The 26,481-nt window shown below is 56.6% G+C and overlaps 4 protein-coding genes across 4 annotated transcripts; 1 reads left to right on the top strand and 3 right to left on the bottom strand.

The window, feature by feature from the left end:
* Nucleotides 1-1,243: 1,243 nt before the first annotated feature.
* NCLIV_025650 (conserved hypothetical protein) lies at nt 1,244-4,729 on the bottom strand (the record flags this gene model as incomplete). The annotated part of the gene is made up of 1 exon (XM_003882760.1): nt 1,244-4,729. One exon carries the CDS (start codon nt 4,727-4,729, stop codon nt 1,244-1,246), a length of 3,486 nt encoding a protein of 1,161 aa, XP_003882809.1.
* A 2,626-nt stretch (nt 4,730-7,355) lies between these two features.
* Nucleotides 7,356-9,763, bottom strand: NCLIV_025640 (conserved hypothetical protein; the record flags this gene model as incomplete). The annotated part of the gene is made up of 2 exons (XM_003882759.1): nt 7,356-8,589; nt 8,946-9,763. The coding sequence occupies 2 exons, from the start codon at nt 9,761-9,763 to the stop codon at nt 7,356-7,358; spliced, it is 2,052 nt and encodes a 683-aa protein (XP_003882808.1).
* Nucleotides 9,764-12,095: 2,332 nt separating this feature from the next.
* Nucleotides 12,096-16,654, bottom strand: NCLIV_025630 (putative gorasp2-prov protein; the record flags this gene model as incomplete). Its single annotated transcript, XM_003882758.1, has 8 exons — nt 12,096-12,193; nt 12,757-12,819; nt 13,300-13,498; nt 13,921-14,383; nt 14,963-15,108; nt 15,438-15,652; nt 15,926-16,025; nt 16,478-16,654. The coding sequence occupies 8 exons, from the start codon at nt 16,652-16,654 to the stop codon at nt 12,096-12,098; spliced, it is 1,461 nt and encodes a 486-aa protein (XP_003882807.1).
* A 4,646-nt stretch (nt 16,655-21,300) lies between these two features.
* Nucleotides 21,301-25,840, top strand: NCLIV_025620 (hypothetical protein; the record flags this gene model as incomplete). Its single annotated transcript, XM_003882757.1, has 3 exons — nt 21,301-23,912; nt 24,348-24,622; nt 25,392-25,840. The coding sequence occupies 3 exons, from the start codon at nt 21,301-21,303 to the stop codon at nt 25,838-25,840; spliced, it is 3,336 nt and encodes a 1,111-aa protein (XP_003882806.1).
* Between the last annotated feature and the right edge of the window lie 641 nt (nt 25,841-26,481).

Genomic DNA, 26,481 nt, shown 5'->3' with positions numbered 1-26,481 from the left:
TATATCCATATCAACTCTATTCTTACATATGCACTTATATATATATATATATATATATATATATATATACATGCATATATGGATAAGTGGGTATATATATATATATATATGCATGCATATATTCATGTTGAATCCGTGTATATTTATCCGCCTTGCGGTAGATGTCGGTACATATATACTAACATGTGTTTTTGTGCGGGGTTCCGTGTGGCGAAGACGGCATTTCTTTTTGGATTTGAACTGCTTTGCTTTGCGTTTTTGACCCAAAAACCTTATGCGTCTCGCTGTCTGCGGTCGCGGCGTTGTCGCAGAGACCCGCTGCCTCGCTCTCAGACGAGTCTGTGCACCAAAGACTAGAGGGGTGTTCTCAAGGTTCTTCGTTCTGTGAAGAGAGGCGAAGAAACGGCCAGGCAACAGAAAAGGGGAAGGGGTACTTTGCTAAAGGGAAGACGTGGAGAGAAGCGCACGCGAGTGTCGAAAGATCGGAGCCGACCGCGGATGCACCGAGTTCAAAGGGTCGTTTGCGAGAAGAAATCGTCTCTTCGGGCACGTCTCTTCTCGCTCTCGCGCCTTCTTCGGGCACGTCTCTTCTCGCTCTCGCGCCTTCTTCGGGCACGTCTCTTCTCGCTCTCGCGCCTTCTTCGGGCGCGTCTCTTCTCGCTCTCGCGCCTTCTTCGGGCGCGTGAACTGGAAGGCGAAACGTTTTCTCTCGGTGCAAAACACGCCGACTTCAACACCGCGGGCGGCTCCACGAATCGAGCGGATGCCTTCTAATTCCTCGCACAAAAACCGTCTGCTCTCTATCTTCCGCTCCATTTGTGGAGGCGCTGAAACCGACCTAGGAGAGACGTGATTTTGTGTCTGCAGACAGAAGGCGCAGCATCTCGGCCCAGGAAACTTAAAATCTTTCTTGTTCGCTCGGTTCCCAGAGGACAGCCTCTGCCTGGAGAAAAAGAACCTTTCCGTTTAAAAGAGAAAGCAGGAACGAGATGACGGAAAGGGCGACTGGGAATGGTGTGTGCGGACGGGACAGTCCCGAGCTCGACCGTCTTTCGGCGTACGTCCAGCGGCAAAAACGCCGGGATTCAAAAGGCAGTAAAAAGGCACCAGTTTGTCTGTGAAAACACATTCCTAGAAAAAGCTATCTCTAACGTTTGCTGAGACCGGGAAAAAGACGACACAGGGACACACTTTTCCCAATTCTCCCAGAAAAAACCGAAAAGTGCTCTGTGAGCAAGGACTCTCAGCGGAAGCGCCGACGCCTCGCCCGGTCTGTGGCTCGGATTCTCGCCCAAGGCACACGCGTCGCAGTCGGAGATTCTTTGCTCTCTTCTCTTGAGCGGACTTTGCATGCCTTTCCGTCTTCTCTCTCGCGTTTCCCCGAGAAAACTGCACGGTGCGGGAAACCACCGCGGAGCTCCTCGGCTAACAGACGGGAAACGCCTGCCTCGCTGTCGAGGGAAGGACGGAGACGATGGAAGGCCGAGAGTTTCTCGAGAGTCTCTTCCAGCTGCAAACTCATTTTGTCAAGGCCTCGATCGGCCCCCAAAGGTTCGAACGCTGACACGACAGTTGCTTTGTGCTCCCGCAAAAGGCGCACAAGCCGCAGGAGCGCTTCGCTCTCGCGGAGCAACTGAGTGAAACATGAGCAGTGTAGATACACCACATTAGGCGGAAACAGCTCTTCCACTGTTTCCACAGTCCCTGTTTCCCTCACGTCCTTTCTCGCTTTCTGTATCTTATCCTGGCGCTCTGGCGAGGTGTCTGGTGCCGTTCCGGCGGTCTCAAACGCCTCGCGAGAAAAAACGGATTTATTCTCCGTGCACTCCACCAGGAGATCATCCAGAGGCGATGGATGCCTCGCATCGCCTCCAGGCCGCGCTCCGTGGCGCGTCGTGAGAACAGGCGCGCAGTTTTCTGTCTCTGCTTTGTCTCGCTCGCCCTCGACCTCCGCGAACGCGCGGAGCACGTCGTCTGCATGCAAGAAATCGCCGGTCGCCACGGCACCTTCCAGCAGCGCCACAGCTTCCTCGAGACTCTTCGCCTGTCGCTCTATCTCGCGCGCCGAGTCTCCAGGCTGTTCTTGGCGCGCGGCTGAGGCGTTCTCCCGAGAGACAGCCTCGACTGTCTCTGCCACAGACAACACCGCAGGCTGAAGGCTCCACCGGCCGCACAACTGCTGACACGCCGAAGACGAAGCGTGCGGAACCTGCTGCAGGCAGTGGAGCGCATACGCGTCGGTCGCGTCGCTGCTTCGCGTGAGGTGAGGGAGAAGAAGTGACGCTGGGCGCGTGGAAGAAAGCGGCCGCTCCGAGGCGTGGCCAGTTTGCCTCCCGAGAGGCAGCGTCTCGGAGAGTGGAAGTGCCCCGCTCCTCGCGCTGCCTTCGTCGGACTTTCCGACAGGCGCAGCAGGCGCGCGCGAGTTGGCGAGCTCCGGTTTTGGCGAGCGAGTTCCCTCCGTTTCTTCCCTCTTCGTGCCTTCTTCCTGGATCTTCACTTCCCCACAGATGCCGAGGGCCTGCGGGCCCTCTCGGGCTGCCGCGTCCCCGTTCACATGGACCTCTTCCTTCAGAGCCGAGCCTCCGCCCTCGAGCCGACCCGCAGGCGTCTCTGGGTCATCTGTCGCGTCTCCAGGCTTCGTCGCTTCCGGGCGAAGCGCAGAGAGTTGCCGCGCGAGGCGCTCGAGAAGCGCCGTCGCCTCCCACGCGACGGTCACCGCGCCGTGCAGAAGCAGCGTTTGCTGGAGTTCGTTGAAGACAATCGCAAACGGCTCGCCGCAGAAGGCGCAAGTCGAGAGCGGCGCCGACGCAGAGTCCAGGAACAGCCGAGGAGGATCCTCGGCGGCGGCGATCGCTGCTGCCTCTTCAGCCGCCTGCGAGAGAGGCAGACGCAAAACAGAAGACGAAGGGGAGACGAGAGATGACGACCCCTCCTCAAAAAAAGAAGAGAGAGAACCGAGGTGCAGGCAAACCTCTCGAGTCAACTGCCGAAGAAGAGTCCGCTGCGCGGCGCGGACCACCGGGCACAGCGCTCCGTTGGGTGTACATACACCTCGGGACACGCCAGCTAGCGAAGCCCGCGGCTGGTCTGCATCCGGTTCTGGAAGGTCGCGGCCTTCCTCTTGTGCGTCGGCCGGGAAAGCGATCGATCTGGTTCCCGGAGGAGACGGCGCGCATCCTGGGTCCCCTTCCCCTACCGCGAAAGCGTGGCTGCTTGGATCGGCGATCGCCTCGCTCCCGTCCTGGGGTGTACGTACACCGCGCGCGTCACTCTCGACGCAGGACAGGGAGCAGATTTCTCGGGCGGCCGTGTCGTGTTCGTGCTGGTTTTCGCAGTCCTGAAACGCCCAGGCCCACGTCCGCATTTCCGTCTTTGTCATAAACGGCTTATGTGCGTTTCGCGGTTCTGACTCGGGTTCCCGCTCCTGCTCGCAGTCCATCGTCTCTCGCTCCTCACGCAGGCTGCCTTCGTCCTCTTCTCTCCCACCCGGGGCGCCTTCTCGCTCTCGCTCGGTCCCTGGCGCGCATGCAACGTCCCACTCCTCGGTTAGCCAGCGCTGGAGGCGTCTGGGGAACCAGGACGGGAATTTGCGTGTCTCGTCAGGTCCCCAGTCGGCCCCTCCGTCCCCGCGCGTCTGTTTCGCTTCGAGGGCGGCGAAGCTGCGAAGGTCCGCGACCCGCTCAGCCAAAAAAACCCGCACGGAGCCGAGGGTCTCTTCCGCGGCTCTGCACCCGCTTGCGTGTGGAGTCTGTACACCCGCCCCGAGGCCAAGCGGCAGCATCAGCTGGCTCTGGAGGAGCATCCGTTTCCGCTGGAAGACGTCGGGAGCCGCGGCGACTTGGATCCAGGCGGAGACGCCGCCCCAGAGGGGACGCGAGGCGGCTGCAGCTGCGAGGCGTTGACGGACGGCGTGGCCTTTCCGCCGAGAGAAGACGCTCGCCTCTTCGGTCTGGGACAACTGCTGGAGTTCCATGTGCATGCGCAAGTGCGCAGTCTTCTGCGCAGAGGTCGCGAACCGGCGCGAACACGTGAAGCAGAGGTGCGGCTTCGCCTCGTACAGGGCCCGGAGCGCAGACGTCAGGGCCGAGGAGGCCGAGAGCGGCGCGGCGAAGCGGTCTGCATGCAGCAGCGACTCGAGGAGTAGCTGTCTCTGCTTCGCCTGGTGTTCGCGGCGCTGACTCCGCAGGTACTGGAGAAAGCCGAGGAGAAAGATGCTGGACGAGGGCAACAGAGCCTGCGACACAGAGGCGGTCTGGGTCGGCAGGTGATAGATCGCCGTCGCCGAAAAGGCCGAGGCGGAAGAGACAGAGGAAGAGGCTTCATCGTCTGTGCGCGTCTGTTTCGCCCGCGCCTCTCGCTCCAATGCATGCACGACCAGGCGCCGAAACGGAGGAGGAAGAAGACTTGGGTGGAGCTGCTGGAGGTAGCGCGAGACGGGCGGGGCGCGGAGTCGAGGAGAAGGCGAGGGAGAAGCGGTGCGGGCACTGGGCGACGGACAGGGAACAGGTGAGGCCGCAGAGGCGCGGGGCGAGAGACAGTCCGGCCGAAGTCGCTTCCTGCTGGAGGGGACCGGAGAGGCGGCAAGTCGAGATGCTGCGACTGCGTCGAGGTCGATGTTGAAGCGAGAAAAAGACGAAGGCGGAGGAGAAGCGAGGGAAAGAAAGTCGCGCGAGGTGTCGAGACACCCAGGCTTGGTCGAGGTGCTGGAGCCGCGCTCGGCCTCCACCATCGTGCCTGACGCACCCTCCTCTCATCCAGGAAAGAGCGGAAAGGCCACGGGGAGAGGCCGAGGGAGACGAAAAAAGAGGACGAAAGTCGCGCAGCGATCGGCAGCAGCGTGAGACTTCCAAACGGTGGATCGAAAAGCAGCTGTGCTGTGGCCAAGCGAGCGAAGAAATGTGCGAAAGAGAACGCCGGAGAAGCAAAGAAGAAACGCAAATGTGCAGGGCGAGGACAGTGGCACGCAAGGGGAGACGGCCCCGGTAAACATTGACGGAGCTGCAAAGCCCAAGGCAACTCGCAGGACACTGAAAAGGGGGCGAGCGACCTCAGAGCAAGAAGCGAAGGGAACGGTTGAGAAACGGCCAGCAGGGATTTAGAAAGCAGAAGACGGAGAAAAGAAACTGGAAAAAGACGAATCACCCTGTGCTTGTGCCCGACGGGACAGAACGGGTTTACCTTGCATGCAGTTTTTTTGCGATAACCCGCATATGTGTTCACCAGTGTCACTTGGTGGCTGGCCGACTTCTCGCTTCTGTTTCCCCGCCTCTGTTAAAACTTTTTCCGCATTTGTGTGTGTGTGTGTTCCAGTTGCCTCTTGTAGTACGCGTTTCCCAGGCTTTTTCAAGTCTTCGGCAGATTCCCCGACTCGCTTCGTGGGGTAACGCGACACTTGACTCACTGTTCTCCCCTTCTCACTGTTCTTCCCTTCCCTCCCGCACTCTCTTCCTCTCTCGGTTCTGTTCCGGGCACGAGGCTTCCGCGTTGCTCTGCTGTAGCGAGATCTCTTTCCACGGAGGGAGGAGTCCTGAAGCCTCTCTCAGTGCGGCGTGGCGGAGCCGACTGACACGATGACGTTTTGTGCACTCGGAACACACCGGTAGCGCTCTACACAGAATCGCCGGTTTCCTCTGAAAATCACGAGAGGTGCGCCGAACCATTCAGTTCCTCCGCACGCAGGTCAGGAACGAGTTCGAAACCCGCCGAGGTCGAAGAGAGTGCCGAAGCGAAACCACATCCGAGGGAAGTGATGTTTTCTGGTGTGCACGTGCTGCGTGGGCTAGTCAGAAACCGCAACCAAACAGCTTTCTAAAACCAGTGAACGTACCTTTCTAGATGGACAACTGTCCTGTCTGCGAAACGTTCGTTTTCGGAAGTTGCGTGGTCCGTTGCCACAGTGCCACCGGAATTGCAGAACGCGAGGGTTCGGGGCTTCTGGTGCCTGAGCGGCCCAAGACCTCGCCGGGGTAAAAAGGCCAGTCCTCCTCCAGCTTCGCACCTAGCGGGAACTACGAGCGACTGGAAAGAGTGACAGACTGACGCTTCGCAAGGCGCGTTCAAAAACCTGATGTGGAAACACCGTTAAAACACGCGTATGCGTACACGTTCCTACGTGGCAATACCGCACGTCCAGTGTTTCTGTTTGGGATCTCTCTCGAGAGCTTCCCACGCTTCAGAAAGTGTGTCTGTGAGCTTGTGAAGATCATCTCAACTCTCCGGTCGCACATCGCATGCCCGTCGTCATGTTTAAAGACGCTAAGGGAAGTTGCGAGCACTCGAAACTCACAAAGGTGTGCCCGGCTACGGCGCGCCGGGATGCTTCAGGAAAGCAGCCAGACGGCATGCCAGTACGGCTTCAGATTACAGACTTTGTCCCAGGAATCTGAGGCCGGAACGTGAGATCGGGAAGAGAGCCTCGAAAACACATTTGAAACGCGCGGACCACCGACGCCGACGGTCCGCGCGCTCACCAATCACGCAGGCGTTCTTCCAAGACCCAGCAGTGCACGTTTGGCAGCGAAAGCGTCCTCTGTTTGTGAAACTGATCAGTGTCTACAGCACGCGAAGGCGCATCGCTTTATGTCGAACGTCTTTGGCTTCGTGGATGTCTGAATTTCCACGTACTAACAGCTCTTTTGCGAAATACGGCGAAGCGTGCACAAGATAGAATGCAGGTCCGTGTGGTTCCTGTCCATATCGCTGTCTTCTCAAGTCTTCCAGAAGAACGTTGAACTGCCTTGGGATGTCTCGACAAAAGCACATTTTAGGAGGTTTTCTTGCGCACATTCCTACGGAAATTCGGATTTTACCCCCAGAAAGAACAGACAGGCGGGTCTTAACACGGAATACTTGCAGCCTGAGTCAAGCACTGGAAGGCACGAGAGTGCTGTCCGTTTTGGCGAGCCTCTCTGATGCAAGAAACCGGAGGCGAAACTGCCAGCGACAAACAATACTTTTGTCCATCACAGGGTGGAGCATTGGTTCCGGTGAGAAACGCGAATCTCCTCGCGCGTGTCTTTGCCCCACTCACCGATTCACAAGAGAACTGAGTAACGACCTTTCCTTTTGGTGTATCATGATTTCCACAGCCGTTGACAAGCAGTAGACGGAAACACTCCAAGCGTGTCCCACATTCGCTTTTTTCGTGCACGGTGCACGGTTTTTTCGCCAGGAACTCTACTGCCTAGCGGATTCCTGCTACCTGTGTACGCATCGCCACTTACAGAGGGTGGACGTGAGCACTGTTCCAACGAGGCGACAGAAACGCGGTACGCTTCTTTTGGTTAATAAAAGGCGAGAAACACATTCGAGACGTCTTCGCCGTCGCCTCGGGGCGGTTCGCAAAAAGGATCACGTCAAGGCCGGTTGCGGTCCTGTTCTCTCCACCGGGACCATTCTTGGTTCATGGGCGGTTCGAAGTCGTCATCCGACGAGTCGCTGGATTCCCGCGACAGCAGTCGATCGACCACTGCCTCCGGCGCATTGAAAGACTGTCCCTTGTCCCTCAGCCACATAACGTGCCGTGAAGCTGTTTTACTGAGGGGAAGAACCCCGGGTCGATGGGGCTGCTCTCTCCAACGATGAAACGCCGGATACGGCCTCCCCCGATCTGCTGCCTTCATTTCCCGGAGCATCCTACGACGACACTTTTCGAAGGCTGCCTCTCGATTCGTCGCTCTAAGGCGTTGGATATTCCGATAAAAGGCGACTCCTTCCTTTGGCAGCCACATCGTTTTGAGCAGTCCGCCTACTTCAAAAACGGCAAGCCAGCAGGCCATTCCCGGCAAGCAGTTCTCGTAGTGTTCTTGCGAAGGTTCTTGCGCCCACGGATAAAACCACATATACCACGGAAGAACTTGTTGATGCCACCAAGCCGGATCAGAGCTCCCCCCACGCGAACGACGGAGTTGCTCCAACACGTCTCTCTTGACCACCTCAACGCCCGGCGGACCTCCGCCAGGCCCAAGAGGCCTCCTCGAAAGTGAAGGGCCCGGTTGACGGAGCATCCCCAGTCCTCCGGCTCCACTAGTGCTCGTCGAAGGCAACTCGTCAGCTGCGAACCCACCAGCCGCTCCACCGGCTAATGCAGAGAACGGAAACGCTTCGTTTCCTCCGGAACGTCTTCCTGCTGAGGTACCCTCTCCGGGGTCATCGGGCTCTGCCGAGGAAGCCGTGCCTGCAGCTGATGACAGCTGACTCTGTTGGGGACGCGCCAAAGTGCTCCCGGGCGGGAAAACGGGGCCAGGCCGCGTCTCGCCTGACGAGGCCGAAGCCGGCGCTCGCGGGCTGGGCTGTTCAATCGGAGGAACGGGAGACGCACCGGAGACTCCGGCGCCAGCGCCCAACACACTCTGCTGAAGGGGACGTCCTGGCCAGGTCGCTGAGACCCGCGTCGGCGAGGCCTCTCTGCGCATTCCTGCGGACTCTGACCCCCGAGGACGCATTGACGCAAGGCCGGGAACTGCCGAGGCTGGAACGGCGAATGGACGGGCATCACGGGAAGTGGAGGGGGAGGCGTACAGCGACGAAGGCGTCTCAGGCGCGAAGCCGCCGGAAGAGCGAGGCGGGGATGTCTCTCGGCGAATGGACCTGATGGACAAAATCAGAAGACTCCCTCTGTTTCACACTTTAAAATCGGATTCCTAGGTTTATACGAACCACGTTTTCTGGAGAATATCTACGACGAGTTTTGGCCTCCTGGTGTGGATCATGAGTGTCTTTGTTTTTCACCGGATCCGGGGTTTCACGGTGTGGCCGTGGACTTGCGAGAGCTGTCTGTTTCTACGCTTCTGTCCCGCACGAGGCCGAGTTGCGTTGTGGCCGTGGAGTGCTAACGCACCTTCACAGGGACGACTGTACGAAGCAGGCCGCAGACACACACCAGGCAGAAGGTCCCTGGAGGGAGTCACAGTCGCAATTCCGCGTACGGCGTCCACCGAACTGACCTCGAGGGGACGCGCAGCAACAAATCTTCGCCGTCGTCTTCTGACGGAGGATCGCGAAGCAACGAGCTCCTCCTGGCTGGTCGCTTCTCCACCGTCCAACTTGAACCGAAGACTGGTTGCCACGGAGTCCCAGGCGACCCGAACCTTTGGAGCGCAAGCCCCGGAACTCGGGCAGAAGCCTCCCCGCGTGGTGCCCGTGGGGTTTCTCCTGACGGGCTATACGCCGACTCGGTTGGAGCAGTCGCAGAAGAGTGCGCGATGTCCCTGTCTAACGGGCCATGCACCGAACCAGTTGGAGAACCGGAACTCGCTGCTTGTTCGAGACGCCCTGGGCCACCCTCAGAGCTTCCGGGACTCGGCTGCGCAAGAAGCGCAAACGGAGCAGGAGAGGCGCGCGGCGAAGGGGGAACGTTCGAAGGAGAACGAGGCGGAGGACTGGGAGGAGGCGAGGGGGAGGGGTCGGCGGAGAGTCTCCGGTGTCGAGTCCCATCTGGAGGAGGATCGCCTTGGACAGCGGAGACGCCTGGTGGATTCGGGAAGGGAGGAGCTGGAGGAGCGGCTGTACCACAAAAGGAGAGTGTCAGCTGCTCAGAGAGGAGACACCAGTGAAAGAAGAGGAGGGAAAGCGGCGCGGAAAGAAGCTGCTTGGAAAGCGCCGCGGAAAGAAGCTGCTCGGAAAGCGGAGCGGAAAGCGGCGCGTCGGGAGCTCGGTTCCTCGTGGGCACGTGTTTAAAGTCCTTGGCCGCACAGGAGAGAGTTCCCACGAGGTGAAGACACAGAAACGCGCGAGGGAGAACTGAGATAAGGAAGTTGGCCATTTGCCAAGCGGTTGCAATCCTACACGTTGAGCTGCCAGCAAGCAGTCCAGGGGGGTGGTGTACAGCCATCGTTCGGCCGATCTTCCCTTTGTCGCACAGCGCTTCGACGTGGCGACTCGCGCTGTTCGGACGAGACCCGAACCGGCGGATCTGAGCCGCTCGAAAAGCAAGACGCTCAAAGGACGGAAACGGGTGCGTAAAAACGGAGACAGTTCGCGGACGTGAGAGCAACGAGAAAACTCAGAGAGGGAAATAGGCAGTCACAGATGTTCTCCAGTTTCGCCGGCACTCGACACCTTCCCCGCGAGGCGTCTTGTTCCAGTCTACGGCGGCCGTTTCCCGGACACTCCCCGGGAGACAAGGCGCCTGCCTTGGGGGGAACGTGTCACTTTTCGGCCCGCCTCCGCGTCCTGCATTTGAGACGCGCGCGCTCGTGTCGCATTTTCCGGTGGAACATCGACTGCCGGAGAGTCGGGGCCGCTTCGCCAGCATGTGCAACAGGAGGGTGAGCTCCAAGGACGCGTGGAACGGACACGGCAAGGTACTCCGGGAATACAAGAACGCGACGACAAGGAATGTTCCGCCCTCGGGATGAGAAAGCGAGGCTTCCCAGAGTTTGTGGCGTTACTCCCACGCTGACCTGTCGACTTCTGACTACAGAGCCGTACACCGTCCCAGCGAAACTGGTTTCGCTGTCTGTGCGACGGATTCTGTTCGCTCGATTCGCCAGATACCGCGTGCTTCCTCTGGACATTCTCGACTTCATCGCGGGTTCTTCCCGCCGCATAGGAACGCCCCGGAGGTTAATCCTCGAGCAAAAGCGACGACGCAAGCGCCTCGCCTCGCGTGTCTCGTGTACGCCATCCCAGCGACTTGATACTGCTCGATTCGATGTTGCAGAAGATTCCAAAAGAGAGCTCGGACTCACATAGAGGGCGTTCGACTTTTTATCTGGTTATCAGACGCAAAGCACAATCGTAGCCTCCTTTTCGGGACCCTTCGCTTTTCCCAGAGACAAAGCGCTCGGCCGCTGCGTGTGGACACGCACCTGACGCCGCTGTGGCGTCTACATCCCAGCCTCCTGTGCGCCGGGTACCGAAACTTAGGGCGGTGTGTGTGTAGACCTGTGCACTTGAAAAAGGTTTTAGAAAGAAATCAGTTGCGTGGCGAGAAACAAATGAACTCCGCGGAGCCTCGCGTCACAGGGAAAAAACAAAACCGGAAGAAAGCTGTGCTTCGTTTGGGACACACCACTGCAGTCCCTTGACTCTTAAACATGCACGATAAAACGGCAAAAACACGTTTTTTTCTAAATCTTCTCTCTGCCTCTCCGCAATCCGCCATTCTCCCGCAGCTACCTTTCATGACCAGCCTCTCTCTCCACTCGCTCAATCCGCGCGTGCAGTTCTTTCTCCTCCGTCTCTGGAGGGGGACCGGACGAAGCGAAGTGTTCACGCGTAGGCGTGCGTCTCTCGTCTCTGCTTTGCCCCTCTCCACATCGCGTAATCCACCCCTCTTTTTCCTCTCTCATTTCTTGCCTTTGCGCCTGTCCATTTCCCGAAGGGATGATAACAGCCTTGCCTAGAAGCCTGCATGCCATACCTTCCCTCTCCCCTTCCCTCCCCTGAACATCTTTCTATCCGACCAAACCCCACGCACGTTCCGCTTCTTTGAAAGGAGAGGACATTCCAAAAAGTGAAGACAAAGCTCTCGGAGAAGGAACCTTTCTCCTTTGCTCTTCTCGGGCATTCAAAAAATGGAGAAAGGCAACCGCAAGCAACAAAAAAACCGAAATACGCATGCATGCCTAAACAAGGCGTCGTCCACAGCTCGCAGAAAAACCTCTTTCAAAAAACCCAGACGGAAGATTCACTTTTAACTCCACTGTGCGACTGGTATTCCGGTTCCGTTTTTCTCTCGAAAGGATGCGAGTGTATTGGAGGAAACCTGAGGTAGTCAATGGAGAGATGATGCCGATACAACTTCTCCCGGTCGCGGAGGTCCTGACGGATAGACACAGATGCCGAACAAATGTAGGTACGGGCATAAAAAATCTTTTGGGACGTTAGTTTCGCGGATATCCGAGAAAAAAAACGTCTTCTCCCCCTATGGGCCGAAACATCGATTTCCCTTCCACGAAATGCATGCACCCTGTTCTCCACCTATCCGTACGCACCCCGTCTACGGAGTTATCTCTCTGTCTCTCTCCAAACTATATCCACAAAAGTGCTTAAAAACACCCTGTATGCACGTCTTTCTCGAGAGAGATACATACAGATACATGCACGCATGTGTTGCAGGTGAATGCCAGATTCACGGCACAATGAGACGTCTACGTTTCCAGTCCCTTCGTCCTTGTCTTCTCACCTGTAAAGACAGCTGACGGATGGCGAGCTATCGCTGCGGCGTAGGGAAAATCATATGCGAAATCTGCAAAGCCCGCAGCACGATAATCAAAACACACCGCGCGGCCCGTACTCCTCTTATACAGACAACAAAAGATGCATGTGGATAGGCGTACGGAATGCATCTGCACGAATAAATGAAAAATATGTGGACAAATACACCAAAACACCAGCAAGAAACTTACATGAACACAGCATCTTGTGTGGAGACCACACGCGTTTTCCGCCACTGTCTTTTCTCGACACACATTCAGACGAAAACCCCATTTTTCCCCGACAACCGGTAGCGTACACGAATTCTTAAAGAACCAAACACTCAGAGCCACAGAAGACACTCGCCGCGTCTCGAGAAACACATACACTTACATGTGCATATGACAATTTAGTGACTGCATAAACACATCTTCCACGACCCCGGTGTGACTATCCGCGTCGGCTACCGATACAAACATCCCCATATAAATTTATATATATATATATATATATATACATCTATATACAGTTGCATATACACGTCTTTTTACATGTATATAGATGTACATATTTATGGATGCATGCATGCGTATTGGGCAAGTAAACGAAGCTTACATGGCGACGCCTCTTCCACACGAGAGGTACCTTGACTGTCTCTTCCCAAGTCTCCTAGTCGGGCTGCACGGGCGAAGCAACGACTCGCACACACGCACTGGATTCAGCCCTTTTCAGGGAGGGAGTCTCACCGGGAAAACACGCGCCTTCTGCACGCTTTTTCTTCCCGTATCTCACAGCTCTTGTCCCCAGACAACTCCTGTTCGTGTCTATCTATACGCTGTTCTTCCGTCTCTGTAGGTCTCCACAAATCTCCCATTCCTCGTTTCCTTTCCCAGGCTTCTTCTCTGCCCATCCACCTTCTCTGCTGTCACATGCTGCCTTCACCACAAATACGTAAACGCATGCATCTATCTACCTAAATCTATGCATCTAATACCCCTATACATATATATATATATATCCGGATATTAACAGCACCTCCGACCGCGCATGCACATATTTTTATTTTTACAAATGGAAATGTTTGAAGAAATTTGTGTACAGACACGCTCCCGGAAAGTGTCATTGTGGGACCTTTGCAAGTGCTCGAAAGGCCGCTACCTTCTCTGTCGTTGCAGAGCGGAAAGCTCTCCTTGAGAGGGGAATTTGTGACAGGATAAAGACAATAGCCTCTTTGCTGAAAAGAGAAGTTAGGCCTGTTGTCGAACTCGTCTGTCGAGTCGTCCTCGCTATCCTCCGGAAACGAAGGGATCAACCCCCACGCGTCTTCATCGAATCCATGTGCGTAGGGAGGGTACGCCTGCACAGACACACACACACACACACACACAAGAATCCCGCACTGGACGTGAACGACAAATCGAAAGGAATCCCCGTGAACGCGAAGCACAAACCCGCAAAAAGAAACATCGAAATTCTACGGCATGCAGGAAGTGAAGCTGCGCATATATATATATATATATATATTTATATACACATATGCAGAGAGCCCTCCTAACTCGACAGACGAGGACTGTCGACTTATGTTGCCACGAGGGACGTGGAAAGGCGAGAGAAGAAAGCGGAACGTCCGCTACGTGCCGACTGAGTCTTGATTGATACAGGTCTCTGGATAAAAAGTGGAGAAATCACGAGAAAAGCACAGGTGTGCCACGAATCTAGAAGTTTGCCGTTTCACGAAAAGACCCCTTCGCGCACATCCTCATCCACTTCTCGTCTTACATCCTGGAAATTCGCACTCGGCGTCAGGAGAACGGGAGCGCCGTCGCTGTCGAGAATGTACATTTCCTCTTTCTCGTTTCTGTCTTCTGCCACATTGCCTTGCCCGTTGCTCGCACGCAGCGCATGTGCGTCTTCTCTCCCTCCCTCAGGTCGTCCCGCAAGGTGTCTCCCGCATGCCTCCGAGCCGTTCGCCTCGCCCGGAGAGACACTGTCTCCTCCACCATCTGGCGCCGTCTCGCTAGTTGGGCGCGAAGCACGCGGAGCCCCCGGGGCTTCAGATTCACCGGTCGCGCCCGAAGGGACGGCGCGAGCACGCGCAGCCTCTGTGGGCTCCCCGTCGGCAGCCGAGAGCGGAAACTGAGAAGCGTTTGGGCTCTTCTCTGTGGGGACGGCGTCCGCAGTTAACGCTCGCCGAGAGAACGGCAGGCGATGGAGATAACCACTGCCGAGTTCGCACCCCAGACTGAAAACACACATTGCACAAAGGCTCTTCAAGGAAGCAAAATCCCCTTCATTCGACGTCTCCGTTCTGCGAAACCCCGCCGTCGTCAGTCTCTGACATGTCCCAGCCGACGTGCTGTGCTCAGCCGAAGAGGAATTCTAAAAAACTCAACCACACCAGTTTACTCTTCAAATCCTTCTACTCCAACATATATATATATATATATGTGAAAGGACAGTTTTGCATGCGCTTCCCTTTCCTATTTTTGCATGCGTCGACATAACAACGCGAATATCTGCGGTTAATTACTAGAAAAGGACACTCGACGGGGTTTCCTTCTCGCTCTTATCGGTTCGTGTGTGCGCGCTCCTCTGCCACGAGGATGAAGCCAACCAGGTTTCTTCCTCGATTTTTTACGAAACGGTTAAACCAAGTGCATCAAAAATGCATTCAGTAAAGCCCCGACCGCCTTGGGAATCTCTCCGTTCTTTCTTCCTGTTCTCCCCTTCTCTCTCGTCTTTTTCTCTATCTTTTTCGTGTCTTTCTTCCCGCTCCTAGTCCCCTTTTCGCTCTCTTTTATCTTTTTTCGTGTTGGTATACCTGCCTTCCCCTCCCCAGTCGCTGTTAGGGACGATGAGCACTTCGCGAATGCTTTCTGTGGCGGCGTTGAAGACGAAGATTTGCAGGTGGCGATTGAGAGCTGCGGAGACGCTGTCGACGAGATCTTCGACGTCTCGGAAGACTCCCTGAGAGGGAACCCAGCATCCGAAAACGCTTCTCCACGCGAAGAAAAAGGACAATCCGTTGCTTTGCGAACATTGCTATGCCGTCCGCCTTTTCATATGACGAATTTCGCCCCGAGGAAACTTACAAGCAAACATGGAGATTCCGGGAGGATATTGAAATTCAGCACTGTTGACTACCACCGGTCGCCCACAGCGCCCCCCGAAACACGCCCTGGCCCAAGGGATAGAACACACGCGAAAAAACACCACACTGCGTGGAGCAAATCCCGCCCTGTTGCGCTTGTCTCTTTCTCTAATTCGGTCGTCTCCCAGAGAAGCGCTCGCTTTACCTGGCTGTCGGCGAGGATCCAGTCCTCCCTTTCGACGAGGCCTGCGTGGGCTGCCGGGGAGTTTGGCGCGACACTCAGAACTCGCACGCCCTCGCTCATCACATTCCCCACATCCGAAAAGGAGACGGAGAGACCCAGTGAAAAGACAGACGAAGCAGCCGAGCGATGCGCGCGAGACGTCGGAGGCAAAAGAACTGCCGGACGAAGTGTAACAGCTACAGACAAACGAAAAGGCACACCAAATAATCCTCACAAATCCACACGCACACCCAAGCAAACATATATATAGATATATAGAGTATATGAACGCCTAAGGAGAGTATATATGGACAGATGGAGAGCCTGAGGAGACCCCCTCCGAGGTGTATGTACACGGCGGAGTGGAAGGAGCAGAGGGTGAGCGATGCAGATCGAAGAGAAGTCGAGGTTGATCTGTGCCTCGGGATTTTGCGAAAACGCATTCTGGCCGATCAAGTGAAAATGCTCACTACGGAAACCGCGCATGCGCGCGTTGAAGACAACGAGTTGGACGGGCTCGGGGTCATTTGACTGATTCACTTTCGCGAAGAAAGCCTGGAGTGTCTCCTCCTGCAAACAGCAAAAGCATCTTGCAGTCTCGCTCACGAGAATGATGCCACTTGGATCGGAAAAGCCGAACACGAAAGTTGTGAAGAGAGGAGGCACCCAAAGACCGCGCACAGACTGGCGGGAAGAAGGCAACGCAGTCCCGACGAAGGACGGGTCCCCGATCTGTGAGCCTCGCGCTGCTGTCAGACCCACGCTTTCGCCTCGTTTGATACACTCTTAAATTCTGCATGCATTTCCTAGAATTCCAGACTTCACCCCCCCGGAGGCCGCCCGTTGTCGCAAAAACAAGAGCGAAAAGGACGCTCACGGGGCAGTTGCGCCCAGAGAAAACGCGCGAACTCAGGAGACAGCGGCGCTCTCTTCATCTGGACACAGGCGAGGAGACAAACACGCAACCGAATGCCGAGCGCACGAGAAAAGGCAGATGCTGCCGAGTGCAGAGAGGCGCTTACAGTGGGAGAGGTGAGAGGCACGTCGTCGATTTGCGTGATGAAGTCAAAGAAGATTTCCAGGCCCGCAGCTTCCGCAGGACTTCCGCGCTGAATCTTCACGACTCGGTACGCGCCGCCTCGCGCCTTCTCGCCTACCGCCAACGTCCCCCGCTGGTCGAGAGACTGGCCGGCTCCCATCTTGGCGTTTGCGGAAGAAAAGAAAGAGGCATCGATCCAAGGACGTGCCCAATGGCGATCTTCACACACGCGACCCCGCCCAAACGCACACAGGGACACGCAAACTCCCTGCTTTCTCGCGCTGTCAATACACCTGGCACGTCCACGCGGCCACACCAGACACGCGGTGTACGTACAGCGCGAAATTAAATCACATGCACACACCCTATCTTCGCAGATACAAGCAACGCCGTACACAGTTATATGCAGGTGTACACATTCAGAGGCTTGTGAAGGTGCTCCCAAGCACATACATATATATATATATATATACAGAGAGAAGGAGAAAGAGAGGTACAAAACCAATAGAGGACTGGATACGATGCTTGGATGAAAGGCGATGGAGAAAGAAAAGTTTAGCAAAGAGCCCCTCGACGCGCGGAAGTCAAAGAGAGCCGAGCCGACGATCAGAGTGTAAGCAGATTCCCGGCAGCCACGTTTTGAAGTGGCTCCGAGGATTCCGCTTTTCGTGCGAATCACAGACACACCGGTGCGGCAGAATTCTTTTCCGTACAAAAGCCGCGAACCATGTACCTTATAGCTCCGTCTCTATACCCACATCTGCATCATCCACATCGAATAATGCAAAACTAGACAGCGATGGATATACATACGGGGAAGTAGGGCTGCACAGACAGGGAGACACAGAGAGGGGGGGACCTGTGTCAGGAGGGTGTTTTGTTTTTCTTGTTTTTGGGATTCACCGTATCGCGAGTGGGGAACCACACGAACGGACCGACTGCGAGGCAGCACAGACACAATGTTTGAGAGAGAAGGGGCGGATGCATGCGGCGAGGGTCAACTCACTGCGACGAGTCCGAAAGAAGCGAGAGAAGACGCGAAACGATTAGACGCGACGCAAAAAACAAAAGGTAGTCGCGGCCTCTGCTAGCCGTTTCACGCTCTCAGCCGGGAGCTCCGGCCGCAGTCGGAAAGGAGAAGCGGGGCTTCGTTGTCTTCCACGGAACAGAGAGAACCTCTGTCGCTTTCGTAGGAGCAACGCGCCATCAAAAAGAGGCGAGAGCGAGGGAGAAAAAAGACAAGAGGCCTGCGGGCCGCTGACCCACCTGCCGCGAGAGCCGGTTTTGAAAATCCACCAAACTGCCAGGGAAAGGGAGCGTTGGAGAGAAGTCTGGACGGGAACGCGCTCCGGGAAGACACAAGGGAAAGGCCGCGAAAAAAACAACAGAGAGAGGCGCCCTTTCCGCTCGTTCCGCGTCGAGCGGTGCCGGCCAAAAAGGCGATCGCCAGCGAAAGAGCACGGCCGCCTTCGGGTGACGCGAGCTCGGCCGGAAAGTGCGGTGCCACTGTCTGGCGCGATCGTGGCGAAAACACAGAAAAGACGAGTTCACGAGGAACAGACAACTCGAGAAATGAAGAGCGCTAACCGAGCCAACTTCTAGCCCCAGTTTCCGCCTCTTTCTCGGTTGCGCCGTTCAAAGCCGTCGCGCGAACGCATGCTTTGCCGTGGACGCCTCAGCTGTACATACACCCGAAAAGCAGGAGGGGCAAAGACGACGCGCGCTGGGAGAGCGGGACTCCAAGGTCACACGTGCGTGTGTAGTCTTTCCAAAGTCGGGAGGAGACGGTGGCTGGCTAAAGAACGAACGCGCGGGCAAAAACACTGGCGAAAAGGGCGAGGCACCTCCTCCTCCTCGCAAAAACTCGCGAACTGGCTCGGAGCACGTCGATTTCACGGGTTTTTTGGGTGTACATGTATCTGCAGCTGCAGCTGAAGGTTGTCATAGGTTAAAACCGGATTTGGCGCCTTACTTTTTGGCATCCTTCCAGACGTCCTGCGAACCACCGTGACGGGTGGAGGGCAAGGGACGAACAGCAACGGCGCGTGACGGGGCTCTCAATGACCAAATCGTTTTTTTTGACACAGAAGAGGTAACACCCCTTGCGGTTGATCCACTTTGCGATGGTTATTGGTTCTATAGAAACTCTTGAGAACGGGAGGAAACGCAGGCAAAACCAGTTCAAACTTCCGTTGCCTGTGTGCTCCTCGGCTCGTCTCCACGTCCAACAGTCTCCCTGGCGCCGTTGTGTGCGGTGTACGTACACGTCAAAGGGTACGGCCGTGTTTCCTGGGTAGAACGAGAGGCATATCCGGTATCAAAGTCGCCCGCTTGGGACCCTTTCTCATCGCTTTTGCTGCTGCGACTTCATCGAGACACCGGAACTCCTGAAAGCGGCAGAGAATCCCTGTGGGACACGCACCGATTCTACGGTGTGTCGGACCGGAGACCACCCGCGCGGCGACAGACATACAGAAGAAACGCTGCGATTCATCGCATCGCCTCCGTCAGACACCAAATTTCAGCCTTTCCGCACTCGGTCTCTTGGCGGCAAGCGATCTGTTTTTCATCGCCTCAATTCGCTTTCCGTGGTATTCTTTCCCGGCTAAGCTGAAACGTGGAACTCCCTGCGCACTGCTCCGACACTGCTGGTTCCGCGGCTGCCTCAGGTCTGAGTTAAAGACGAGGGGATTGGAACGAATTTGTTTCCCAATGAACCGATTTCCACAAGTGAACACCGCGCTGAGGTCTTGAAACCGAGCAGGAATCTTCTGTTTTGACTCAAATGCATCGGGGCCGCTACCGGTAATTCAGTGTGCAGGAACGCGGCCGTGTCTCTCTCTTTCGAGAAAAGATTCCGCTTCAGTTGGCCTGCGAAGGATGATTTCTTTCCCATTCTGTGCGAGACAGTGCCTCTCGCTCTGTTTCTGAAGTTCTTCTGGCCGCTGTAGATACAACCCCTGCGGCTGTGCACAGTGTGTACAACGAGTTGCGTCGCCGTTCGTGTGCAGCGGCGTCTCCGTTTCTTCGCAGGGCGTTCCGAGAACACGTGCACTTTTCCGACGTTGCCTTTGCGACTTCCAATTTTTTTCCTGTCGCGCACATACGGAGCAAGCAGGAAAGGGGGAAGCGACTGACGCTGGCCCTGAGCACAAACTGCCCCCAGACGTACGTACACAGAGAGGACGTATCGGAGGACTAGAGAAATCGCCAGACGGAGAAGTATCAGGGAAGAAGAGACGCAAGACGGAGAAGAGAAGGAAGAAGCAGAGGGGTCGGCGAAGGCGGGAACGGCGAATGAACAGAGGCACACAGAGCCCCACTGCACGCGATAGCAAGCGTTTTTGGAGGAGGCTAGCCGTGCAAGAAGAGAGGGTCCGTTCTCTCGATTGATCGGGAACCATGGAGAGGCGTACTCTGCTCCGGTGGCGCCGAAGGGATGAGGACGGGAAAGGGAAGGAGGGCGAGACGCGAATTCGGCGGGACAGCGCGGGGACGACGCGCGGGATGTCGCCCCGCTTCTTCACCGCGTTCAAGCACGGTTTCTTCTCCCGAGACGGGAACAACGAGCAAACCCGAAAGAGGCCGTTTCTGCCTTTCAGCAAGTCGAAGGCTTCCAAAAAGAACACCTCGGGAGCGGGGCACCCCACCCTGAACGGCAGGGCGCGATCGGTCTCCTCTTCGACCGCTTCGTTCCCCCAGACCGCCTCGCGCCCGCCAAAGACTTCTGCGCCTGACCCTGGCGTTGCCTCAAGTCTGCGCGGCTCTGTCGCCTGTGACGCCTTCTCGCCCTCCACGACTGGTGCACTCTCTGTTTTGCCGACAGCGTTTTGGTCGGCGGGAAGATCCCTCTCTGTTTCTTCCTCGGCCTGTCCCCTGCCGACTGTGGCAGAGACTGGAGGGGCGTTCGAAATGGAGGAGCCTCCGCGAGAAGTCGCGGCCTCACTGCATGCGTCTGACGCTTCGGCCGCGGGCGGCACTTCCCCTCGAGAACGAAAAGAGATAGCCGTAGACTTCTCTAAGGAGACAAAGGCGGTGCGTGTCTGCACTGCAGCGGACTGGCCGCGCATGCGTGCACACGGGAATCCTCCCTTTTCGCGCCGAGCCTCTGTCTACAAGCGTCAAGGCACTCTCTCGCGTTCTTCGCGTCCGTTGCGTTCTTCGCGTTTCGGCGCCTTCAGATGTTCGGCTCCTCCGTGGCGTCGAGCTCGCGTGTGTTGCCAGTCTGGTTCGCCTTCTCTGGGTTCGACAACTTCTCTGCATAGGACCCAACTTTCGTTTTCCTCCCGACAGTCTTCTGGGCAAGCTCTGTGTCGGCAACACTCGCGGGCTCCACGCCCCACTCCTCGGACACGTCCCCCGTCTCTTTCGCCTTTCTCTGCCCTTTCCTCTCGCGCAGCTCCTCGCTCTTCTCGCTTGTCTTTGTTTTCGTCTCGTTTCGATTCTCGTTCTTCTGCCCATCTTATCCGTTCTCATTCTCGCCAATTGATCCGTTCTCATTCTCGCCAATTGATCCGTTCTCAGTCTCGCCAATTGATCCGTTCTCATTCTCGCCAATTGATCCATTCTCAGTCTCGCCAATTGATCCATTCTCAGTCTCGCCAATTGATCCGTTCTAAGTCTCGCCACTTGATCCGTTCTCAGTCTCGCCAATCGATCCGTTCTCATTCTCGCCAGTCGATCCGTTCTCATTCTCGCCAACCTATCCGTCTTTCTTCTCGCATAACTCCTATTTCTCCTTCGAAGCGCCAGGCGCCGCGTTTTTCTGTTCGTCTCGCCTCGCGTTTCATGCGTTCCTCCCGTCCCATGTCTCTCCCGCCTCCTCCCTCCACCGCGCAACCGCCCTCCGCCGATGGCGCGTATCGGCCGAACGGCGCGCGCGTCGCGTCCTGGGCCTCGATGCAGGGAGAGTCGCGCACACAGACGGCGTCTTTGCGGGAGAGCACGGCAACCCTTCTGGAGGAAGAGGAGACGGAAGAAAGCTGCGGAGAGTATGGTGAATGCTTTGAAGAGGCAACGACAGACACCCAAACGGAGGCAAATCCTCAGGCGTGCGAGGAGACGGATTTCGATCTCTTGGGTCGCAGCGACACTTTCTGGTCTCTCCCCTTGTGTCCGGAACCCCCTCGGAGTTTCCTCGTGGGCTTCCTCGCGCTTGGCGCCCTCGTCGGTTTACTCTACGGGGTCTCCTTGGCGCGTTTCGTCTTCTCGCTTTTCTTGGCCTTTGCGAACGTCTCGCCATTCGCGTCTCTGTTTGCGCCTCTCGCGACTGCAGCAGAACACGGAAAGACGCTCCTTCAGGCGGGAAAAGAGGCGGGCCTCCTCGCGGCTGGCGCGTACACCTCAGTCGTCGACGCGTTGAAGCTTCTCGCGCCGTTCCGCCACGTCTTCACCCTCACAGCCCTCTGCGTCTTTGTCTTTTCCAAGAAGTCGAACGGGAAGAGACACTCGGCAGTCGACACTGTCCTGGCCGCCCTTCTTCTCCTCATCGGCGGCGAGGCGCGTTGCGAAGACGCGACCCGCGGACCTTGTGCCGAAAACGACGCAGGGCCAGAAGAAGAGGAGGAAGAGGAGAGACATGCCTCTCCGCGCGCGCCGGTCGAGCACAAGACAGCTGACCAGTGCAAGTCGTCTCAGTCGGGTCTTCTAGAGACGCAGACTGCACGGTCTTTCCGCGCTCGAGGCCGTGCGCAGCGACACGGCTTGGTGCGCAGAAATCGAGCCGACAAACGCGCGAAAGGAGGTCCGCCGGCGTCTGCGTTCGCGCAGATCGGCGAGGAGAGACGAGCGCCAAGTCGAAAGGCGAGTCGAGATATGGGAGAAAGCGTAGGTGAGAAGGAGACCACTGGCAGCGTTCGTTCGGACGATCCCAACGCCGAGACCACAGACGTCGACAAAACGGGCGTTTCGTCGGAGGGCAGTGACGCACCTGCTTCCGCTGAGGAGCCGCAGGGAGGCTTGGCCGAGTCTTTCGAGTTTTTCCTCGAGGCAGTCGCTTCGGAGGTGCTCCGGCCCTGTGCCGACTCGTTCGTGAACCTCCTGAACGCGCCTCTCGCCGCTGTTTCTCCGGCACTGGAAGGCTCGACGCAAGGGGCGCGACCGCGAGAAGAACGCGAAGAGACGGGCGACGGGGCCTGCCGAGGAACTGACGCGACCAGCGGGGGAACCGAAATCGCCTTCTGGTCCGGAGGAACTGCACAGTCTCTCCAGGTTTTGAGAACAGCCCTGGAGATTTCGTTCTCTCCGAACCCGCGCGCTGCATCGGAGGCTCCGGAATCGCCCCTTTCTGCCTTTTCTGCCTCGTTCTTCTCTTCCTGCTCGGCATCTTCCTTTTCTTCTTCTCCGTCTTCTTCCTCTTCTCCGTCTTCTTCCTCTTCTCCGTCTTCTTCCTCTTCTCCGTCTTCTTCCTCTTCTTCTACGCGTCCGGCGGATGTCCTCTCGGCTGCTCCGTACATCCGAGCGGCGAGAGGACGCCCCACGCCGTCCGCTCCGGTGGGGGAGTATCAGAGACACTTGAGTCTGTTGTGGGGAAACGAGGCGCACGCGGTTCTCACCCCCTCTGTTGTGACTTCTTCACGACCCCCCCACGGCCCTTGTGCTTCGTCTGCTTCTCCTGTCGGTGCTTCGCCGCTCCCCGCTGCGAATATCTGCTGGCCACGCACGCCATCGACGCGCACGCCTTCTCGTCTTTCTCTTCCTTCTCTTCCCATGCGTCCGTCTTGTGCCGCGGAGGCGGTCGAGCGAGGACAGCCGCATGCAGCGAGTCCGCCCGTTGCGCACGCCTTTCCTGTTCGTCCCTCTGCAGATGCAGAGGCCTCTCTGCGTTCGTCTCTCGCCTCTGCGTTTGCGTCGCAGTCTGCAGGTCGGGTGTCTGTTACCTCCCTTGCGGCTAGGTCTTCTCTCTCCTCTCCTTCCCCTTCTCTTTCTTCTTTAGCTTCGCATTCCTCTCTTTCTGCATCTCCTTCATCTCCTTTTTCAAGCTCGTCGGCGTTTCCATCATCGCCTAGGGGCGGAGAGAGAGCGGGTCGATCGCAGGCGCTTGCGAGTGCGGCCCTCGAGGGGGCGAGAAGTGGAGACGTTCCCGTTTCTGAACACGACAGAGAGACTCTCGCGGCGCCTGCGTTCGGCATTCGGACCTTTCGAACGGTTGCGAATCATGCCAGGGAAAGGTCAGGAACCGAGGCGCGATTCTGGGAGATGCCGGCGCAGCCAGGCAGCCTGAAGCGCAGTCGGGGAAGTCTTTCTCGCGAGGAAGAGAGAACGCCGACAGACCTCGGCGCAGACGGAAGCGCGTTGCGCGCAAGCCCGTCCGAGCCGGAGGAACGAGAAGGGAGACGGCGAGAAAAGACAGACGAGAGAAGACGGGACCGAACCGGCGAACACGAGGAAATGGGAATCTTCTCTGTTCCCGACGAGAGGTGCGCAACAAAGTGAAGAATCAGGTGTCTCCTGTCTGCCGCCCTCAGAAAATGCTGCGTGCGCAATGGCCACACGTTTAGGTCTAGAAACTTTGGGCACCCGTCTACATCTATGTATTTAGAAACATATATCTGCAGACGGTACGTGCGTGATGATGTGTGTATAGTTGCGCAGGTCTACATAAGTCCGTGTGTATATTTATCTGTAGAAGCGTGTATACATATATGTTTGTTTCTGCGGTGTACAGCCAGCAGGTTGTGGTGTGAATGCATATTCGTGTCGAGTGTCAGCTCGCCGATGAAGACGCAGGACCGGTGCTCGCTTCCTTTGGTCGTGTTTGTTCTCCAGCCCCCCACAAATGCCGGCGTGCTCCGCGCCTGGTTTGCGCCTCTCGCCTTTCGGTGCAACAATGGAGGCGCGTGAACCGTCCTCAGTTTCATCGGCGGCGATCGAGAACTCCGCGCTGGCCTCAGCTGTCTCGCGTTCGCCCTCGACCTCTCTGCGGAGGATATCTTCGGGTGTACGTACAGCGGACGGGCCAGTGCCGCCAGCGTTCCCCACGTCCCTGTTCTCACCTTCACCTTCTTCGTCGGGCGTCGCCGCCCTCACGGATTTCTCGCCCGCGTCCTCGTTCTTCTCTTCGTCTTCCTCTTCCTTTTCCTCGACGCTGGTGTCTTCTTCCGTGTCGTTCTCGTCTTTGCGTGTGCCGGTAAGTCACGGCCTTCCAGAGAATGGAGACGCAGCAGGGTGGCGAGAAGACGACAGGGACACGGCGCGAGAAGAGACGCGAGATCTTCGAAACGTCCGGGCAGAAGGGGCATCTCAGCGGAACCCTTTCGCTAGACGAAATGCGGTCGTTGAGGAAAACGCCGTTACGGGGGGCGCAAACGCGGACCAGAGAGGAGACAACGAATGGCGAGCACAACGCACACACGACGGGCCGTACGCGCTCCTTTCGTTAGTGGAATTCGAAACACAAGATGCACGCGCAACGGAGAGGGCCCACTCGCAAATCGTGCAGCGAGATCCGTCAAATGCCTCGACCGTCTCTCTGCTGCCGGCCGTCAGACGCCGTGCTCCCTGGTGGATTGATGTAAGGAAAGAACGCGCACATTTGCATATATATTTGCAGTGTAAATATATCTGCATCTATATACATATATATGTATTTGTATGTATTTGTATGTATAAGTGGATATATATATATATATATATATATGCATGCATTTTTTGTTTACGCGCGGGTGGGGGCCGGAGGAGGGTGACCTGGTGGATGCTCTTCCGCTTGGTCTACGCCAGTTCGTCTTGTGGTCTCGCGGGTCCTCGTCACGTTTCTGTCACCTCGTTTTTTGTCGATCTCTGGGTCTTTTCTTTTCCCTGTCTCTCGTCACACCTGTTTTCACTCCACCCGCCTCGCTGTCTCTCATCGGTCTATCTGACGTATCTCTTTCTGTGTCTATCTCTCCTTTTCTATCTAGGCGAAGAGACGAATCTCTGCGTGCATCTGTGGAGACGCGGCGGTCTGCTTGTCTCCGTGTGTTTGCGTATTTTGATGCTTGTTTTGCCGAGTGAGATTCGCAAATCTGCGAGACGCCTTGTATTCCAGTCGCGGAATTTGTGTCAGGCGCCCTCCCCTCAGGTGCTCCTGGAACTTCTCCCGGAAGAGACAGTCACGCGCGAGGTGTACGAACGCTATCGCGCAAAGAAACAGAGACAGTCGAGGTGCGGGTCGGCGTCCCGTGTCTCTCTTGCGGGTGTCTCTTCTTCTCCCTCGTGCCTTTCTTCGATCTCCGGCTTGGAGACAAACGACGCAGAAAACGGATTTATTCGAGGCGGGAAAACAGGCCACGAAGCAGAGGCGACGGACGAAGCGTTCGACTGCCGAATTTGCATGGGGGAGTTTGAGTTGTCAGACGGGTACGTGTAAAAAGTGCAACACAAAAATGGACCAGGTGTACAGACACCGAGAGAGAGATGGCAAAGAAGAGAACGGGTGCTCGGAAGCTGCCGAGGACGGTTCGTGGTCTCGTCTTCGGATTTTGGTTGCGACGAGTTTCGTTCGCGCGTTTTGTGTGCCAGAGAGACGGAAATGAAATGTCTCTTCTGTCGAAGTCTCCCGTCTTTGTTTGGAAGAGCAGCGAGCATTTTTTTCATTTTTTCGCTCGCTTGTTGAGGATTCGCCTCTCTGCGTCTTTGTCTTTTCTGCAGCCTGCGGCGCCTTCCGTGCATGCACGTCTTTCACACGAGCTGCCTCCGCCGGTGGTTCGAGGTACTCACTTTTTTGAATACTACTTACAAATACAAGGATTTCTGCATGCACAAGCGAATTTAAATATTTATATGCATGCAGAGAGGTGAACAGCGGCGCAGTTGTGAAGATTGGAACGGTGGCGGAGCGGTAGAAGGGAAGCAGAGAGAGAGGGAGATAGAACGAGAACGACGGAGAGGTACAAGTGATTGACAGATAGACTTTCTGAGCGAGAGGAGGCGGCAGAGCCAGGAAGGTGTGCCCGGGGGCTTCCTTCGCAGACGTCTTCGAGATGCATGATTCCCACGTAAAGGATTATG

The sequence above is a fragment of the Neospora caninum genome, chromosome VIIb (assembly GCF_000208865.1).
Source record: "Neospora caninum Liverpool complete genome, chromosome VIIb".
Taxonomy (NCBI): Eukaryota; Apicomplexa; class Conoidasida; order Eucoccidiorida; family Sarcocystidae; genus Neospora; species Neospora caninum.
Note: the sequence above shows the minus strand (reverse complement) of the source record. Positions and strands in the feature narration are given on the sequence as shown.